Source organism: Helianthus annuus, chromosome 6 (genome assembly GCF_002127325.2).
Source record: "Helianthus annuus cultivar XRQ/B chromosome 6, HanXRQr2.0-SUNRISE, whole genome shotgun sequence".
Lineage (NCBI taxonomy): Eukaryota > Viridiplantae > Streptophyta > Magnoliopsida > Asterales > Asteraceae > Helianthus > Helianthus annuus.
In genome coordinates, this window is record NC_035438.2 from 24,546,426 (window position 1) to 24,567,433 (window position 21,008).

The 21,008-nt window shown below is 36.8% G+C and overlaps 1 protein-coding gene across 1 annotated transcript; it reads left to right on the forward strand.

Annotated features, from left to right (window-relative positions):
* The first annotated feature begins 978 nt into the window (after positions 1-978).
* Positions 979-19,072, forward strand: LOC110865012 (protein NLP7). Its single transcript, XM_022114200.2, has 4 exons — positions 979-1,346; positions 14,939-15,438; positions 16,442-17,216; positions 17,774-19,072. Exons 1-4 carry the CDS (start codon positions 1,139-1,141, stop codon positions 18,571-18,573), a joined length of 2,283 nt encoding a protein of 760 aa, XP_021969892.1. The 5' UTR covers positions 979-1,138; the 3' UTR covers positions 18,574-19,072.
* The last annotated feature ends 1,936 nt before the right edge of the window (positions 19,073-21,008 follow it).

Here is a 21,008-nt window from a genome sequence, read left to right on the forward strand (position 1 = left end):
GATTGAAAAAATGTTGAACCCCACACGCATGTTGCGGCGTGTTAAGTCGGATATTTAGATCAACACGTTAAGCGGAGAACTTATGAAAGATGAAAAGTATATAAGAGACTAAAGTTGAAAGTGAAAAAAGTGTTGAGATTAAATTGCAAAAGAGGAAAAGATTTAGGTTGAAAGTAAAAAAAAAAATTAAAGGGGTTAAATTGCAAAAGATGAAAACTTTTGAATTACAGGTGAAAAAATCAAATTAATTAAAGGGGTTAAAATACCAAAGATTGAAACTTTAGACTTAAATTGCCAAAGATTGAAACTTTAGATTTAAAAAAGAAATCAATTAAACCAAGAGATAAGTAGATTTAGTTAAATTGATGTTTAATATTAGTATTATTATTATTATTTAATAAAAGAGATAAATAAAAAAATAAGGGTGAAAAATTATCACACGTGTATAAAAAAAGATTTTTGTTTATTAGTATAGAAAAATTTATAGTACTAATGAACTTATAATTAATTAATAACAGCTGAATTGGTATTAGAGTAAAGTACATGCATTGTCTTTTGGTTAACCAAAATTTTTAATTGAGTCCCTAACTTTTCATAAGTATACAGATGGTTCATGTGGTTTGTACTTTGTAACGCATGCAGTCCATAACTTTTGCCAAAACTATATGGATGGTCCCTATGGTTTGCACTTTGTAACGCATTTAATTAATAAAAGTTGGGGACTAAATGCGATACGAAGTGCAAACTATAAGGCCCGTCTGTGTACTTTTCACAAAAGTTGAGGACCAAATGCATGATAAAGTGCAAACCATAGGGATAATCCAGTAATTTTGAAAAGCTAGAGACTAAATCCAAAATTTTGTTAACCACGGGGACCATTTGTGTATTTTACTCTTGTTCTTAGTCAAGTCTTTCATTTGTTTTCAAGTAAGTTGTTCAGAAATTTTCAATCTAAGAATACATTTTGGTTCAGAAATTAAATACGAATCATGTGAAATGAAGGGTTCAAACATATGATAGAACCGAATCATATAAAAGTCACCGCTGCTTAAAAAAGTCATGAGGGGGTTCACAATAAAAAGGCCCAACGTATGTCTTGCCAGACCATATATCAAACATATCTTTCTTTACAAGTCTTATGGCCTCAGCTTTACTTAGAAGCAAATCAGATTCTACTTCATTTCTGGAACCAACTAAACACAACTCCAGATTAATAACATGTTTGGGAGATCTGAAAACTACGTCATACGGCGAGGGAACGTACTTGACCCGATCTCCGGTTTACAGAACCCCCCAGATGGCGGTAGATGAGCTCGAGCTGACCGATGAACCTCATCGGTCTGATGGTAAGTGTTGTCTTTAAATTTTAATTATTTTGCTCGTCAACAGTTTGTAAGTTGTTCATCATCTTCATCAAGATACGATCTTCTTCAGCAATATTATTATAAACTTATGAACTGTGCGGCTGAACCAGTAATTAAGAAGGTCCATATATGTTGTGGGGGGGGGGGGGGTTATTGCACGGACCTCCCGGCCGCTGGAGTGATCCCACTCCACAAGCTAGCAACGTCCCAATGCTGCCTGGCGGTTAATACCCCATCCCGAGCTGAGTCCGTTTCCCTCTGGGAAGAAGGTGGCAGAATACCCCCTGCCTGGACTCGAACCCGGGTCTCTGTGAAGAGTAGAGATGGGACTGGCCAACTGGGACACCCCAGTTGGTTTCCATATATGTTGTGTATATATGTTTTATCATATAATCAAGCTTCTCATTTCTAACAGGAGATTGATAGCATAGTTTTGGTTTTCATTTACTGCATCTTTAATTTTTCTTATCTTAAAGTGTTAGATTGTAGAAGAAGAATTAAAAAAAAGGAAAAGAATTGCCGACAAAATTTCATCTACAGTTGGTGGGGGTGGGGTCAAAACATTATAAACTACCAACTATTAACTAGAGGTTACTTCCTGGGGACTGGACCAAAGGGTGGGTGAGCTTTGGATTCTTCAAATAAATTTTTTGAAAGGCATTGGATTCTTCAAAATGGCCTGCAGATTCCCGCTCCACTTGCTTTAAAAATAAAAAAGAACTGCTACAGACCGTTCGCAATAAAGTATTCGACTTGGATCTGTATTCGAGGAGGTCGTTTGTCCCCCCCCCCCCTCTCTCTCTCTCTTTTTTAACGGCCAACTAATCATCCAAATAAGCTACTGGCGAAATTCACCACATTGGGATACACTTGCATCCGAATTGGGGAAAACCCTCACCTTAGGGGTGTTCAGAATTCGATTCGCATTCGAAAAATTCGAAATTCGACTCGATTCGTATTCGATTAAAAAAGTTCGAATTCGAGTTGATTCGTATTCGAGTCCAGTAATCGAATTAGAATCGAATACGAATTTATGATTTTAAATTCGATTCGATTCGAAATTCGAATTTAATTTATATATAATTTTTTAATACACGTATATACACATATGGACATATATGAACACACATATAATTTCTAAACTTGGCCAAAGTATGAACTATATCCATAAGTGATAAGTTTATTATTCATAACATTACCAAACCTACTGACAAATATCCCATACTACTTATTTCTAAATTTTTACCTAACTTATACAGCTACAAGTGACCAACCTATTTTCTAATTTTCGGTGTTTTGACATATTGATAGTTAATTAATTTTGCAGATTTTTATATTTTATGTTGAATATAATTAGTTTGTAGTACTTTAAAAAAGTGAAAGTAAAATAATTTATTGTTTAGGGTGAATTTGAATTAAATCGAATTTATTCGAATTCGATTCGAATTCGAGTTTCAAATATTAATCGAATCGAATCGAATCGAATACGAATTCAGGTAAAAAAAATTAAAATTCGAAAATTCGATTCGAATAATTCGAAAATTCGTTATTCGATGAACACCCCTACCTCACCTAGGGCAGAAGCCCGTGAGCACTCGCCCGAAGGCACGACAGTGCAGTGAGGTAAAACCCGTTCAGTTCAAGGATCGAACTAACGATCGCCGCCTACCCGCCTATTCTCCCATCATCACTAGGTGTCGCCGAAAACTAACGGGTTAGGGGGGGGTGTTTAGGTTTTTGGGTTGTGGTGGGGTGGGGTGGGGGTGGGTGTTTAGGTTTTGGGTGGTGGTGGGTGAGTTTATTTTATTGTGTTCACATTGGTTCTTATTAGAGTGTATATGTTAGTTAGTATGTTGAGTTAGTTATTGACAGTTGTCATGGTTAGTCGTTTAGTATGTGGTAGTTAGGTGGTTGTATATATAGTGTCATAGTCTGTATCTTTGAACTATTCTATTCCATGAGATTGAGATCATACTCTTGTTTCATGGTATCAGAGCCACTTCTGAACCTGTGATTGATCATCTTCTCCGACGTATTTTTCGGCTACTCTGGCCGGATTCTGGCGACTCTGTTTCTACTTCTATCTAGGCAGTTCTTTCTTCCCTTCATCCTATCTTCTTCTTCTTCTTCTTCTTTTCTTCATTGATATCATCATCTTTCGGTGATATCATCTTCAGATCTCTGTTTCTATGGCATCATCTGCAACACAATCATCATCATCATCATCAACTACGAGTAACAATTTCATTGATTCGAACAATAATCTTCCAAATATCACAAACCTGATGCCTATTAAACTTGATAACACCAATTTTTTGAACTGGCAACATTAGACATTGACAATTTTGAAGACATTAGGGCTTCTTCACTTTCTAAACAGAGAAATTAGACCTTCAGTTGATTCAGAAGCTCGAGAAATCTAGAATAAGGATGATGCTTATGTAACTTCTTAATCGACAATCTATCTTCTTCCTTGTTTCATCTTATGCAAGGTATTGAATCTGCCTCCAATCTATGGCAGAAAATCGAAGAGTCCTTTTATCAACACCAACAGAAAAGAGATACGAATTCTTTAGATTGTGATGACAATGGTTCAGATTTGCGACCCAATGTTCTCTTTGAAAGAACGGATTGTTCAGATTTCAAATCTAGGGTTTAATTTGAAAGTAACAATGTTTTTTGCAAGACTGACCAGTGTACAATTGGGTCTGGTCAACAGACTTCAAGGAAATTTGATTTGGGCTCTAGTTATGGCCCAACAAATGGTTCTCATATGTTTTCTAGATTTGGGCCTGTTACACACTTTGGATTTAGTGCTGATTTTTCGAGTATTTGTGAGAGGGTTGACTCGTGGATTCCGGATTCTGGAGCGACTGCTCATATGACCGCTGATGCCTCGATTATTTTTGACGCTATTCCTTATACCGGTTCTGAGAAAGTTGTCGTTGGTGATGGTAAGACACTTTCTGTTTCTCATATAGGTAGCTCACTATTACATTTATCAGATCATACTTTGTTATTGCGACATGTGTTAGTGGTTCCTGGCTTAGCCAAGAACCTCTTGTCTATCACACAACTTGTTATTGAGCATCCTATTGTTGTGATGTTTTCACATCTTGGTCTGCATATTCAGACCTTGACTGGACAGCTTTTCCACCACACGCGTGGTAGTCTACATCAGTTGTATTCACTTGCTGCTTTCACTTCTGCTTCCCGTGAGACTTGGCATTCTCGTTTGGGTCATCCGTCTGATGATGTTTTGTCTAGATGTTCGTTTTTACATCTGACAAACAAACCCACACACACACATTATACAACTTGTAGTTTTTCAAAATCGACTAGATTGCCTTTTACATCAGTTGTATCCCATTCTACTTTACCTTTACATGTTATACATTGTGATATTTGGGGTGCGTCACCGGTTATATCTAGATATGGATACCGATATTTCATTACGTTCATTGATGATTTTAGTAGATTTACATGGATGTATCCTTTGACTTGTCGTTCTCAAGCGGTCGATTGTTTTCGGCACTTCAAACCGCTTGTTGAGAACCTCTTCTCATGTACCATCAAACACCTTCAGTGTGATGGTGCTCCTGAGCTCATTCGTGGTCCTATGGCTCGTTTTCTTTCAGATTCTAGCATTGCTTATCGAATTTCATGTCCCTATACTCCCCAACAAAATGGGGTTGCTGAGCGGAAAAGCAACCATCTTTCTGAGGTAGCTCGAGCTTTATTGTTTCATGCTCGGTTACCAAAGAAATTCTGGTATGATGCATATGCTACTGCTGCCTTCCTTATTAACCGGTTACCATCACCGGTTCTTCATCACTCATCTCCTTATGAGGTTCTTTTTGGATCTCATCCCGATTACTCTCTTCTTCGTAATTTTGGGTGTTTGTGTTATCCGTTTCTAGGTGATACTCGAGCGGATAAACTTTCACCCAAGTCTACTCCTTGTATCTTTGTTGGCTATGCTCCATCTCATCTTGGTTATCTTTGTTATGATCCTCATACGTCTCGTACGTATACTTCTCGACATGTTCGATTCCATGAGTCGATTTTTGACATTCCGGTGAGTTCTACTACTCCCACAGCTTCTTCAGATTCTATTCCTTTCTCCATTCCTCCTCCTTTGCTTTCTACTTCTGTTTCTTCTCTTTCTTCTTCATCTTCTCCTATTATTCCTTCCCCATCTTCTCATGTTACCCCCTCTCCTGATATTACTTCACCTTCTTTTCCTCCTTGTCCTCATCCTCCTCCTCCTATTACTACTCTTGTTCCGACTCACCCGATGGTTACACGATCTCGTGATCATACACGGCAGTCGCGTCAGTTTCCTGATCATGTTCTTTTTCATGTCTCTACTACTCCCACCACTGAGCCTTCCATATTTCGACAGGCTCAGCAGTATTCTGTTTGGTGGGATGCGATGCGTGCTGAGATTGATGCTCTTCATGCCAACCAGACTTGGTGTCTGGTTCAGCCTCCCACTGGCGCCAACATTGTTGGTTGTAAGTGGGTTTACAGGATTAAACATAATCCTGACGGATCAGTGAGTCGTTATAAAGCCCTGCTTGTTGCCAAGGGCTTTCATCAGACTGAGGGTATTGACTACACTGAGACTTTTAGTTCTGTGGTCAAACCTACTACTATTCGTCTAGTTCTTTCACTCGCTTTCTCTCGAGGGTGGTCTATTCGTCAGGTTGATGTTAACAATGCGTTCTTACATGGGGATCTTTCTGAGACTGTGTATATGACCCAACCCCCAGGCTTTGTTTACTCATCTAGACCACATTATGTTTGTCGCCTGCAGAAGGCTCTTTATGGCCTAAAGCAGGCTCCTAGAGCTTGGTTTTCTAAGCTATCCACCGCTCTGCTTGCTGATGGTTTTACCCAGTGTCTTTCAGATGTATCTCTCTTTGTTTACAGTCGAGATTCGATACTTTGTTATGTCTTGATCTATGTTGATGACATCATTATTACTGGGAGCTCATCTGATTTTGTTACTTGTTTGATTGGGCGCTTGCACTCTCAGTTTGCGCTCAAGGATTTGGGACAGTTATCATATTTTCTGGGTATTCAGGCTACATTTTCTGAGGATGTCTTACATTTATCACAGCAGCGCTACTTACTTGATTTGTTACAGCGCACGGGTCTTGCCGATTATCGTCCATTATCTACACCTGTCTCTTCTGGTAGACAGCTTTCTCGGCACACTGGTGATCCTTTGTCTGATCCTACTATGTATCAGAGCATTGTCGGTGCATTACAGTATCTTGTGTTGACACGACCAGAGATTACTTATGCGGTCAGTAAGGTGTCACAACTTCTTCAGACATCTATTGATCGACACTGGGTCGCTGTCAAACGAATTTTGCGGTATCTTAAGGGTACCATTTGTCATGGGTTGTGAATACGTCGGTCTACTTGTGTTGATTTACATGCTTATAGTGATGCTGACTGGGCTGGGTGTCCTGATGATCGACGTTCTACCATAGGTTATTGTGTTTTTCTTGGGCCCAACCTCATCAGTTGGAGTTCCAAGAAACAACATACAGTTGCTAGGTCGAGTAATGAGGCTGAGTATCGAGCTCTTGCTCATACAGCTGCTGAGTTACGATGGATTACATCTATACTACATGAGTTACATATCACGATGACTTGTCCACCGTCTCTTTGGTGTGACAATATTGGAGCTACATATCTTGCAGTCAACCCAGTGTTTCATCAGCACACCAAACACTTGGAGATTGACTTGCATTTTATTCGGGACATGGTTTTGGGTGGTACTTTACATGTTCGGTATGTTCCCACTACATTTCAGATTGCAGATATTTTGACCAAAGGATTGTCTGGTGTTCGTTTCGCCAGTCTGAGGTCCAAGCTTCACGTGGATGCTCCCCGTTCAGCTTGAGGGGGCATATTCGAGTGTATATGTTAGTTAGTATGTTGAGTTAGTTATTGATAATTGTCATGGTTAGTTGTTTAGTATGTGGTAGTTAGGTGGTTGTATATATTGTGTCATAGTCTGTATCTTTGAACTATTCTATTCCATGAGATTGAGATCATACTCTTGTTTCAGTTCTCGTGGTTCTCGCAATAAGAGTGGTTCTCAAATGAACCCTACCATACAAGCTTATAAAAACCAGGGAAGGTTCAAATGAAAACTCATTTTATCGCGAGAACTCGAAAACTAACTAAAAAAAGCCTAAAAACATGCAAATTTTTTTTATTAAAAATCTCTATTTTTTATATGTAAAAAAACTTTAAAAAAATTGTAATGGACATGTGTAATATTACACATGTGTGTGTATTATTACACATGTGCACTACAAATTTTGTTTTTTTTAAGTTTATTTTTTGAAAAAAAAGTTTTTTTTTTATATACAAAATTAGCGAAAATTGCTATAAATTTTTTTTGGTATTTTTTTTAGAATTTTTTAGTTAATTTTCAAATTCTCACTTTAACTAGTGGTTTTCATTTGAACATTCCCCTATAAAAACCTTCATGCCCTTCGATAACTTAGGCTTTGGGCAACGGCATGGTTGGCCCGCCCCGATTATTTGGTTCATTTTTTAAGGGCCCCTTATAATTTGGGTTTATTCTGGTAAAAATGATGATGAATTCCCTCGGTCGTGACTTCATTTTGAAGTGCCCCTTCATCTTAAAGTTGAAGTTCTTTTTTCTAAAATGAGTTAACTTAAATCAATCTACACCCAATATCTATGATTACGTTCCCATTTCTCCGTATCTTTCTTATGTAAATCTTCACTGTAACATCCGGTCCGTGGTACTACACTTATCTAAGCATGTTTAAATGTGAAGTTTCATATGCTATCAAGCCAATGCATCCAAAATGTGTTGGTGATTTTCAAAGGTAGGTCATTCCTTATGAACCAAGATCTCTCATAGCCACAATTAATGTGGAATTTACCTAGGGTGTTACAATGATTCGTGCTAATCTCTTTATATTGTTACAATCACCACCATTAGGGACTCATCTCGATGAGGTTTGCCCCACCACCCTGAACGACATAGGAGTGATTTGATACCATTTGTAATATCCGGCCTCTAATACCACCAATATTATCTGATTTGCCCCCGATGGGTTGCCCATCCAGGAAATCACGGATTTGTATTTGGTTGTCTCGGTGGAGACTTCAAAGGAGGACACCCATCCTAGAACTATTCCCACCAGACCACGCTTAACTATGAAGTTTTCATATGCTCCACAAACAATACGACCAAAACGCTTTGATGATTTTAAGAGGCGGGTCATTCGTTATGAACCAAGATCTCTCCTGGTTACGACCGATATGAGATTTACCTAGGGTGTTACATCGTCCTGTTAGACTGGAGGGTGCGGTATAAAGCCACGAGAGGCTTTATCACGCCACATAAGCGCCACCTCAACGCCACGTCACATAGGGGGCTTTAAAGCCCCTTTCTTTACCTTGCATGCAATGGTTTAAAGCCCTCTCAATGCCATAGCGCCCCCTTATCTTGACCAAATACCTCGATCAAGCCAAAAAACACCCGTTAGCACCTTGGCGGAGAGCCTTTAGCGCCCCCCTCTTAACGGCGGTAGCATGGTGGTTGGCGCCCCAGGGCGCTATAAAAGGTGAGGTGACGGGGTGGTGCGATGCCACACCCTGTGGCCTTAATGTTCTCTATATCATTACATTCACACCTTTATATTTCTTTGTCTTCACTCTCTCATAAACCAATACCTTTCTAAAATATTCCACTGTAGCTTAGTGGGATATGATATACAGTATAGTCATGTTAGACATATTTACCATGATGGCAAGGCGTTTTGTGACACCATGTCGCATTTCAACATTAATCCATGTATACTGTTTTTTTTTCTTTCAAAAGCATAGATAAATTTTCACTGTAAACAAAACTTGAATTATGTGTATAACAAAAAAAAGCGTACGTTTTACTAATGAATTCAATGCATAAGCAAATCTACAACGTGTATTCACTGTAAGTTTCGCGTGTAGGGCCCTAGTTAATGCAAGAGGTTTAAACAAATCTGAACACCAATTTCTTAACTCATGTAAATGTAACAGAGATTAATATATGTCGGAGGTATTTGATCAATGATGATGATCCAAGTATGTTGGAGATTTATACGTACAATCACAATATCACTTAGGCAAGTTGTGTTATTTAATGTAGTCTGTTAGAAATCAGGTCTTATTCAATATAATCAAACAACGTTTTTAATAAGAAACAACTCTTTGATTAAAATTGAATGTATATGAAACCTAAACTATAACTCCTATATATACTATAAACAAAGCTTGATGCCCAATAGACATACCAAAGCTAAAATTAGGAAACCAAATAATAAAAATAATAAAACTAACATGAATCCTAAATCTTCTTGCTAAATAAGCTAAACTACTTAGCTTTTGAGTACTGAAAAGATTAGTTCCAACACTATCAAGTTATCAGAAAGGTTCCTATTCGTGACACTTAACATTTGTAAGTTTTCAGACAGAAAATGGTGAAGCATACGTCCAACTTGTTACTTGGTTAAAAAGGGTTGAGCTTGCCTTTTTAAATGAAATTAAATCTACGTCTATGCCGACACACAACTGTTGATTGAAATTTGCAGATCACGTAAACTATGAATTAGGGTTTCGAATCTTTTGAGAGAAATGATATGATCGTATTCGAAATTGGTAATGAATATTGTTAATACATGAGATATATATGCATGGCATAATAAAAGAGTAACTGCCAAAACTTATAATAACCAATAATAACATAATAATTATATCCTAATAATAAAACTTATACTATCTAATATATATCTAATATATATTTATCTAGCTTATATTCTAATAGCCTCCCGTAAGCTAGATAACTGCAACATGAAGGAGTTCTTTGAAGTGGTAGAAATCTTTGGGTTGCAAAGCTTTGGTGAGAATGTCGGCCACTTGATCTTTCGTTGAGCAAAAACAAACTTCTATCTCATCATTCTTTATAAGATCTCTAATGAAGTGATACTTGACTCTTATATGCTTGCTCTTACCATGATAAACAGGATCTTTAGCCAAACATATGGTAGATTTATTATCACAATAGACAGTAGGTGGACAGTCCATATTAAAACATAGATCATTTAGTACCCCCTTCATCCAAAGAGCTTGACAACCGGCCATAGATAAAGCGATGTATTCAGCTTCTGTAGAAGAAAGTGCCACGACCTTTTGTTTCTTTGATTGCCAAGCTATAGCTCCAGATCCTAGATTGAAAATATATCCTGAAGTGCTCTTACTGTCATCCACATTTCCTGTGTAGTCACTATCGCTAAAGCCGACTAATTTTCCTTTGCTTCCTTTTGAGTATGTTATACCTTCATTTACTGTTCCTTTTATGTATCGTAGTATTCGTTTTGCCGCTTCCCAGTGACTACTTTTGGGCCTCTCCATAAACCGACTGACTTTACTGACAGCAAACATAATATCTGGTCGCGTATTGGTTAAGTACATTAAACTTCCGACCAAACTTCGATATATGTTTTCGTTTATTTCTTCTTCTGGATCTTCTTTGGATAATCATTGACCATATTCCATAGGGGTAGAAATTGCATTGCAATGTTTCATATTGAACTTATCTAATAAGTTATTTGCATATCTCTGTTGTGATATGAAAATATTTCCATTTTCTTGTTGCACCTCCATACCCAAGAAGTAATGTAAATTCCCGAGATCGGTCATTTCAAATTCCCTTTTCATAGAGTTCTTTAACTGATCTATCATGTCTAGCGAGTCACTTGCAATGATTAAGTCGTCAACATATAGACATATCACCATTCTCGAGTTCTTTGATATTTTTATAAATAACGTATGCTCGTATATACTCCTTTTAAAACCATTGGATCTGAAATACTCATCAATCCTGCTGTACCAAGCCCTAGGGGCCTGTTTTAGTCCGTATAAAGCCTTTTTAAGAAGACAAACCTTTCGTTCTTCTCCTTTCTTGACATACCCTTCTGGTTGTTCTATGTAAACTTGCTCATTTAATTTTCCATTAAGAAATGTTGTTTTAACGTCCATCTGATGTAGATACCAACCGTGACGAGCAGCCAAGGAAAGAACAAGTCTTATAGTGTCAAATCTGATTACTGGGGCGAAAAATTCTTGATAGTCCACTCCATATTTCTGGTTATAGCCTTTCACTACCAAACGAGCCTTATACTTGTCAACTCTTCCGTGTTCATTGTATTTTGTCTTAAATATCCATTTGACTCCAATTGCTTTTTGATTGTTTTTTGGTTCCACTAGTTCCCAAGTACCATTTTTATGTATAGATTCTATTTCTTTATCCATTGCCTCCTGCCATTTGATATCTTTTACGGCTTCTGCATAAGTAGTCGGGTCAGCATCTGTGTATAGGGCAAAGTTGGCGACATTAGTTGACATTGTTTGATTTTGTTCGTATAGTTGTTTCACTTGGGCATCAGTCAATTGTGATGAATGCTGATATATATCTCTGATATCACGTGTCCTTAATTCTTCATTTTCTGATGTAGTAGAAGATGTGTCATCTTCCATGGTATCATTCTGTTCATTGTTTATTTCATTATGTGGATGTATCTCCGGTTGACTTTGACTTTGAGGGGCGATATCTTGTGGCATGTTTGCAGCATTTGGTTCTTGAGTTGCATGTTCCATTTCTGTATCCAAATCATGTTCTTGATTCACTTGAATGATATTAGAATCCACATTTGCTGTCACAGACCCCCAATCTTGACTTTCATCAAATGTAACATCTCTACTAATGATAGTCTTATTTGTGATTGGATTATACAGTCTATAAGCTTTACTATTTTCGCTATACCCGACAAAAATGGTTCTTTCTACTTTGTCATCCAACTTCCCTCGTTGTTGCTTCGGTATATGAGCATAGGCTATACTCCCAAAGATTCTGAGATGATCCACACTCGGTTTCGTTCCGCTCCATGCTTCTTGAGGAGTTATATCTTGAACGCTTTTCGTTGTGGTTCGATTTAATATATATGTTGCACAGGCTACAGCTTCTGCCCAAAACGAGTGAGGCAGTTGTTTCATTTTTATCATGCTTCGGCTAAGCTCCATCAGCGTTCTATTTTTACGCTCAGCAACCCCATTTTGTTGGGGTGTATAGCTTGTTGTTAGTTGATGATGGATTCCACTTTCTTTGAGAAAGTTCTGAAAATCATAGCTACAAAATTCTCCACCTCTATCGGTTCGAAGCGATTTTATTTTGTACTCTATTTGATTTTCAACTAATCTTTTAAAGATCTTGAACTGTGTAAGAGCCTCAGACTTTAGTTTCAAGAAATATACCCAAGTCCTCCTCGTGTAATCATCTATAAACGTGATAAAATATCTACAGCCGCCTATCGAATTCGTTCTCATGGGCCCACATATGTCTGAATGTACCAGCTGTAGAGGTTTTGTTGCATGCCATCTTGCTGTCTTGGGAAATGGCTTCCTTGTGTGTTTTCCAAATAGACATCCTTCGCATATATTACTTGAGAAGTTCGATATCTTTGGTAAACCCTTTACAGTATTGCATTTACTCATCATATGTAAGGTTTCAAAGTTAACATGACCGTATCTTCGGTGCCATAATACAGAGGTATCTTGTATCATCATGCTATAGGCCCTTGGTGTATCATCATATTCTAAATTTAAAGGAAACATTTTGTTTCCGGTCATTTGAACTTTCCCTATACTCATGCCCTTTTGATCCTTTATAGTGCATTCACGGTTATGAAATTTAACTTCATATCCTTTCTGCACTAACTGGCCAACACTTAGAAGATTATGTTTCAAACCTTCAACAAAAAATACATTCGGTACCCTTTTCTCTACTCCCTTGAATCTGATCGAAACATCTCCACAACCCAACACTTCTAATTTTTTGTTGTCCCCAGTCCTAACTTCCCTTCTCTCCGACTCGTCTAGTGTGACGAATAGACTTTTGTCGCCAGTCATATGGTTGCTACATCCGCTATCTAAATACCAGCAACCGTCCTTTGTTGTTTCTTCTATGTTAAAGATCATAAACATAGTTTCCTCATCCTCCTCCTTTTCATGCATAAGTGCATTGCTAATCTTTTCAGTATCGTCTCTCCTTTGACAGAATTTCGCTATATGTCCTAACCGTTGACAGTTAAAACATCTAATCTGTCCATTGTATCTGCCTCTTCCTCTACCCCTTCCTCTTCCTGTATTCTCAGATCTAAGTAATCTTGAACGTTCCAGTCCTTGACTTTGAACTTGAAACGCTTGTTCCATTGGTGAATCATCATATTGCTTTAATCTTAATTCATGAGACTGCAGAATTCCTAATAATTCTTCTGTTGTGATGGTATTCAGATCTTTAGATTCTTCGATTGCGACCACAACTGATTCATATTTTCGAGTAAGACTTCTAAGTATTTTCTCTATTATTCGTTGTTCTGGGACTTCCTCTTCATTTAGTCTTAATTGATTTACTATAACTGTAGTCCGATTGATATATTCTTCTATTGACTCACCATCTTTCATCCGTAATGCATCAAATTCACATCGTAAAGTTTGAAGCCTTACCGTTTTAACCCTGCGTTCTCCTCTATATGCCTTATGAAGAATGTTCCACGCTTCTTTAGATGTTTTACTTGTTGCCACACGTTCGAATACAGTTTCGTTTACTGCCTGAAAAATTACATGTAACGCCTTCTTATCCTTCCTGACTTTCTCTCTATATGTGTTCTGATCGTTTTCTGAAGCATTGGCGGGGATTTCACTATATCCATCTTCGATGATTGACCAGAGGTCTTGTGATTCTAGTAAAACTTTCATTTGGATATGCCAATGATAGTAATTTTGCCCTAGCAATTTTGGAATTTGAGATTGAATTCCTCCATTGGATGTTGACATGATGACGATGGTTTAATGGAATGAAGACAGACAGAGAATAAATAAAAACAGATCGAAAGAGAAGAAATCTTATGTGTGAATCTTTGTGGCTCTGATACCACTTTGTTGATTGAAATTTGCAGATCACGTAAACTATGAATTAGGGTTTCGAATCTTTTGAGAGAAATGATATGATCGTATTCGAAATTGGTAATGAATATTGTTAATACATGAAATATATATACATGGCATAATAAAAGAGTAACTGCCAAAACTTATAATAACCAATAATAACATAATAATTATATCCTAATAATAAAACTTATACTATCTAATATATATTTATCTAGCTTATATTCTAATAACAACAAACTTTACTTATGATTGAAATTATATTTTGTTATGTAATGCTTAGTTGGCATAACATTCACCTTTGTATAACAGTAATCTACTGTAGGTCTCATACTTTGAACTTAAAATAGTTAAATTTTGTAGTATTCATACTTCAAATTTTTTTTTTATCATGGTTATACTGTATACTTCCAATACTTCAACATTGTACGCAGTTATAAATTATTCTCTCATATCCTTCAACATTATATCACAATTATCCTTCAACATTGTATCATCTTCATTTCACTTAACTTGTTGGCTTTATATAGGTTTCAAGAACAAAGCTGAAAAGATTGTTGGAGATGAAGTAAATGTTAAGATACAAAAAACACTTACGCGCTTAACACTCCGTGACCCATGCAATCTCATTCAGTTTTGGTCACCTTGTAGAGCCGGGAAGTACAAGTTACTAAAAACTGTAGATCAACCTTTTGGCCTTGGAACACTCGATGAAAGACTTTATAACTACAGGAGGGAATCAGAGCGTAAGAGGTTTCGTGTGGATGAGGAGTGCAAAGAAGTAGACCTCGTCCCTGTTGTACGAGTATTTAGATGCCAATTTCCCGAGTGGACTCCTGATGTCACCAAGTACTACTCGAAAAACCATCCGCTACGAGATTGCGCTATTCGTGGGGATCTTCATGGATATCTGGTTTTGCCGGTGTTTGATTCTCTTACCATGTCATGTGTTGGTGTACTTGAATCCATCACATCTTCTAGATATCTTGATTGTGCCTATGAAGTTCAAGAAGTTCAACAAACCCTTAAGGTGTGTACATAGTCTCGCGATATGATCATATTGTTAGCCGGGTTTATTATCTATTATAGTTATTATTATTTGATTTAGTTGGGTTTATTATCTATTATAATTATTATTATTTGATTTATCATTTGAAGGGAAATCATGAAAAAGGAAAATAGGCTTGTTGACTATCATTTTCAGCAAAATAGGCATTGACTTTTGAGATTTGTAAAATAAACAAACCAATAAGAGATGGGAAAGTTTTATAGCCTACCCTCCAACTTTGTGGCACCTTTTTTCCCACAAAAAATTATACATGTGTTCACATATCATCAAATAACCAATCAAAAAATTACAACTGTAAAAGAGCAGTCACTATATGTTTGTCGGCGGGCTAAAGGAGCAAACACATTTTTGCCACATGGGAAAACAACTCCCTCTTTTTCTGTGTAGGCAAAAATGGTGTCTGCTCCTTTAGCCCGCAAAGATAGTGCTTGCACTTTTACACTTGTAATTTTTTGATTGATGCACCCCCCCCCCTCTTTTTTGGTGCCTGCTTTTTGCCGGTAGGCAAAAATAATACCGACATTTTACACTTGTATTTTTTTATTGGTTATTTGGTGAGATGTCGATCCAAGTATAATTTTTGTGGTCAAAAAAGGTGCCAGAAAGTCGGAGAGTGGGCTAAAAAGGTGTCAAATCTGCTTACTTGTCATTTTCTTATTGGTTTGCTTATTTTACAAATCCACAAAGTCAATGCCTATTTTGTTAAAAGTCTTGGTCAAAATGCCTATTTTCATGATTTTCCCGCATTTATATTTAAGTGTGTTTGTTAGTCATTATGCTAACTCTTGTTTGAATATTAGAATAGTTATTGGTGTTTTATCATTATCATTAGTTGGTTAGTATTATTGTTAGTTTTATCATTATCCTTTTCATTGTAACCTTCTATATAAACATATCTGGTTTTTGGTTATTTAAAACACATAAAAATATTTTTGTTAACTTATAGCTTGTTGTTATCATGCAGGCAGTAAACCTGACATCACCACAAGCATTTGATTTCCCTACATCTTATGTGGCTCGGGGGTTTAAAAGCTCACAAAATGAGCTAGATGAAATCTTCAAGATTTTGAAAGATTGTTGCTTCACTCACAAGTTACCACTTGCACAGACGTGGAAAGTGTCATCGGCGAGTAGCTTTGTGGCAACCGAAAGAAACATAGAAATGTCATGTAATAGCTTTAACTTTAGTTGCATAGGGGAAGTCTGCATGTCAACAACCGGTCTACCATTTTACGTTCATGACTTGCGTGTTTGGCACTTTCGAGAAGCCTGCCGAGAGCATCACTTGATAAAATCCAAGGGTGTTGTTGGGAGGGCATTGTCATCTCACGGTTCATGTTTTTGTGCAGATGTAACCAAACTAAGAGAAGATGAGTATTCTTTGGTTCACAATGCGCGCATGAGCGGTTTAACTAGCTGCTTAGCCATCTACTTGCATAGCAGGGAACATGATGACAGTTATGTGTTGGAATTTTTTCTACCAGTTGACATGAACAATTGTGCAGACTCACAAAATCTGGTGCAAAAGCTGAAGTTGCAAGTTAAATCTTCTTCTTTCGATGTTGGCACAAAGGATATATCTATGGATGATGTTACAGGCAAGAATATTGATGTGGTTACCGGAGAAAAAGGAGCATGTACTAAACAAAGGCGAAAGCGCAAAATGGATTCTATTACACCAGAGAACATTAAGCAATATTTTGGAAAGCCAATGGAGGAAGCATCCACGAAACTTGGTGGTAGGTTCTTTTATATTTGTACTATATTGTTTATTCGTGTATTGATATTGGGGTCAAGTTATTCTACAAAGGCTTATAATTTTATAATTGTAAGAAGTGTAAGAAGGATTTATAGATTGACAAGTGTCCAATAACTTAAAACTAAACCCACTACATCACCACCAAAAACCTAAACACCCACCCCCACCCCACCCCACCACCACCCAAAAACCTAACCCCCCCCCCAAAAAAAAAAAAAAAAAAAAACCTAAAAAAAACTAAACACCCACCCCCACCCAAAAACCTAAACCCCCACCCCCTCGGCAAAAAAAAAAAAAAAAAAATTTTTTTTTTTTTTAGGGTGGGTGATGTGGGGAGGGGGTGGGGGTTTAGGTTTTTGGTGGTGGTGGATGTTTAAGGTTTTTTTTTTTTTTGTAGTGGGGTTTTTTTGTGTAGTGGGTTTTTTTAGGTTATTGGACACTTGTCACTCTATAAATCCTTCTTACACTTCTTACAATTAGGATCCTTTGTATTTGATCCTAATCCTTGATATTGATTTATCCTCGTTCTTTTTATAGTTAGCCGTTCTACACTGAAGCGTGTTTGTCGCAAGTTCAATATAGCCAGTTGGCCAATACCGAATCGCAACAAGAAAACTGTCCGGTTTGGTATATATGTTGCTGTGTTTCTATTGATAAGGGTTAAGCGGTGGAGTTGTTCAAGTAATCATCATGGCTTTTCAGCAAGGTGGTGGATTTGTGGCAAGCATAATTCTTTTGTAATTTCTAGATTAAACCCATCACCCGAAGGCGAGATGATTCGCATGCTACTTTCTTCTTCACAGCGGTTAAAAGAGGTTAAAGAACCAGATGAATCCACAGAGACAGTGACTCCCTTTTCCAAGCCTCCAGGAGCGCGTTTTGGTATATACTACGCAGCGAGGTTACTTCTAGGCGTGATACGCTGGAGAAAAAGGACTGCGATACAGCATACATCGGGTCGCAACGATTATAAGTTTGTTGATGGTCAGATGGTCCAGATTTCAGATGCTTTTGATGTGTTTCATGCATCAGCATCCCCAAAGAAGAAGGTGGCCAAAGTCCTAGATGAATGCAGAATGGTGACAGTTAAGGCAACTTATAAAGATGATATGATAAAGTTTAGAATCCCTATTTCATCAGGACTGTTGGAACTGAAAAACCAGGTTGCTCAAAGAATTAAGTTGGAAAATACAAAACTCCATCTTAAATACAGGGATGAAGATGATGATCTGATACTCATTGCTTGTGATGCAGACTTCCACAACCTTGTGTCATTATCCCCTACTTCCGTTAGTAACCACACTATAAAATTAATAGTCCAGATTGCTAGAAAGTAATATATAAGGGGGGACGGCGCGCCCCGTGGTGATGAACTGTTCACGCGTGGATCGTTGTGAAACACCGCCACCACCCTCCTCTATAACGCGTGGAATGATATAAGCGTGATAGTGAGCACGCGTGGTGATGTTTGTGGTGGTGAGTTGTTTTTCAATGGTAGATGTTTGTGTGGTGAGTGATGGGCATTTCCACTAAAATCCATCACTAGTGATGGAATAAAGCTCGATGATGTGACGAAACTTGATTGAATGTTGTGAGTGATTAGTGTGTGGTAACTGATGAGTGCCCCTACCCCCTAAACACTAGCAGTGGAAGAAATCCATGAATGCACATAGTCATTCTATATGTGGGCGAATATTCTTAATTTAATTTGTGTGGTTTTTTCACATGTATTTTTGAAGGAAAAAATGTATTTTGATTTACAATCTGGCTTGGTTTTATTACATATGTAGATGTGGATATTGATTTAAAATTTTAAATTTTGTTGTACTGGGATCATATTATTATTTTGGTAGAGTTTAATATCACATATACCAACCTCACATTAAATATGACACTACTAGACAAATGAGTATCATCAACGGAAAATTTCATCGGTATTTACTAACGTTACCCACTAAATCCAAAAACAAATATATATATTTTTATCGGATAATTTACCAACCATTTACGACGGAACCCGCAAAATCCAAAACTGAGTAAATATTCTTTTTGTTGGAAAACTTTACAAATGAAACGAGAAAATTAAAAAAAAAGGTTTCCTTTATTGGTCAGAAACTTCGCCGAGTGAACCCATGAAATAAAAAAATAGAAACTAAATATTTTTTTTAAATTTCAAATGGGTTTTCTTTTTATCCGTTTTAATGTTGTTTATAAAAAAAATTGATTCATAATATGAACATTTTACTCTTAGAGCATTCATATCCCTCTACCACTAAAAATTATACTTTTCAAAATTTATCTTTTATTTTAAAAAACTTTCCACATCTCATCCATCATTTTTTATCGTTATGTTATTCACAAACACCTATTTTGTTATATTTCTTGTTTTTATACACTCACAATAATTTGATGAAGCATAAATAGTATCTTTTTATATATAAAAGGCTAGTGTTATGATTTTTTTTTAAAATATAGGAGATGGGGTATCAAAAGTGGTGGATGGAATGTAGTAAGATTTTAGTAATTTTTATTAAAATTTTAAAGATAGAAGTTGAGTTGATAAATTATTCCATATATAAATAAACAAACTTTTTGTGCATAACAATTTGTAACTTGTGCTTTGGGAGTTTTTCAAAAAAAAACTTGATTTTTTACTTTTAAATCAAATATTTTTACCTTTTTCAATTTTAACCCTACATAATTTGTTTTTTTAACTTTAACCCAAAACTCTTCATTATTTGCAATTATTCCATATATAAATAAACAAACTTTTTGTGCATAACAATTTGTAACTTGTGCTTTGGGAGTTTTTCAAAAAAAAACTTGATTTTTTACTTTTAACCCAAATATTTTTACCTTTTTCAATTTTAACCCTACATAATTTGTTTTTTTAACTTTAACCCAAAACTCTTCATTATTTGCAATTTAACTTTACAACTTTTGTCACTTATACTTTTCATCTTTGGCAAATTTTCGATTTATGCATAGTTCTAAATTTTTCGAGTTAATACGATGGAACGTACGAATGTGGTTCAACTTTTTTATGTTTTGTTTCAAATTTTGCAAGTTAACATGGCGCAACGTGCATATGTGGTTCAACTTTTTTACTTATATTTTTTCATGTTTGACAGGTTCGTCGCAACACGCAGATCCTAGGTCGAGTCAGTGTTGGTGGTCGATAACGGTTGTGTGACATTCGTACTATTTGACACCGTTTTACGCCCCGCCGCAACACAGGGTGTGCTTTGGGGGTTTTCCAAAGAAAAAATGGTTATGCATATGGTTGTCGTAACCTTGGCATTTGGGGGTTTCCAAAAAAAATGATTTTTACTTTTAACCCAAAACTTTTTATCTTTTGCAATCTATTCTCACAACTTTTTTTACTTTCAACTTTGGTCCTTTATAGTTTTCATTTTCCGCAATTTTTTCGCTTTATGCTTGGTTCTAAATTTTGTGACTTAACACATCACAACGTGCGTCTTTGATTTAACGTTTTTACGTTTCGTTCTAAATTTTGCGACTTAAAACGACGCAACGTGCGTGTGTGGGTGAACGTTTTTACATCGTCTATTTTTTCCCGTTTGACAGGTTTAACATAACGTGTGGGTCCTAGATCGACTGCGTCTTTGGTTTAACGTTTTTACGTATCGTTCTAAATTTTGCGAGTTAACACGACGCAACGTGCGGGTCCTAGATCGACTTAGTTATAACTAAAGAATCCCCGCCGCATTGCGGCGGATCTCAATCCTAGTTGAATTTAATTTGTGTGGTT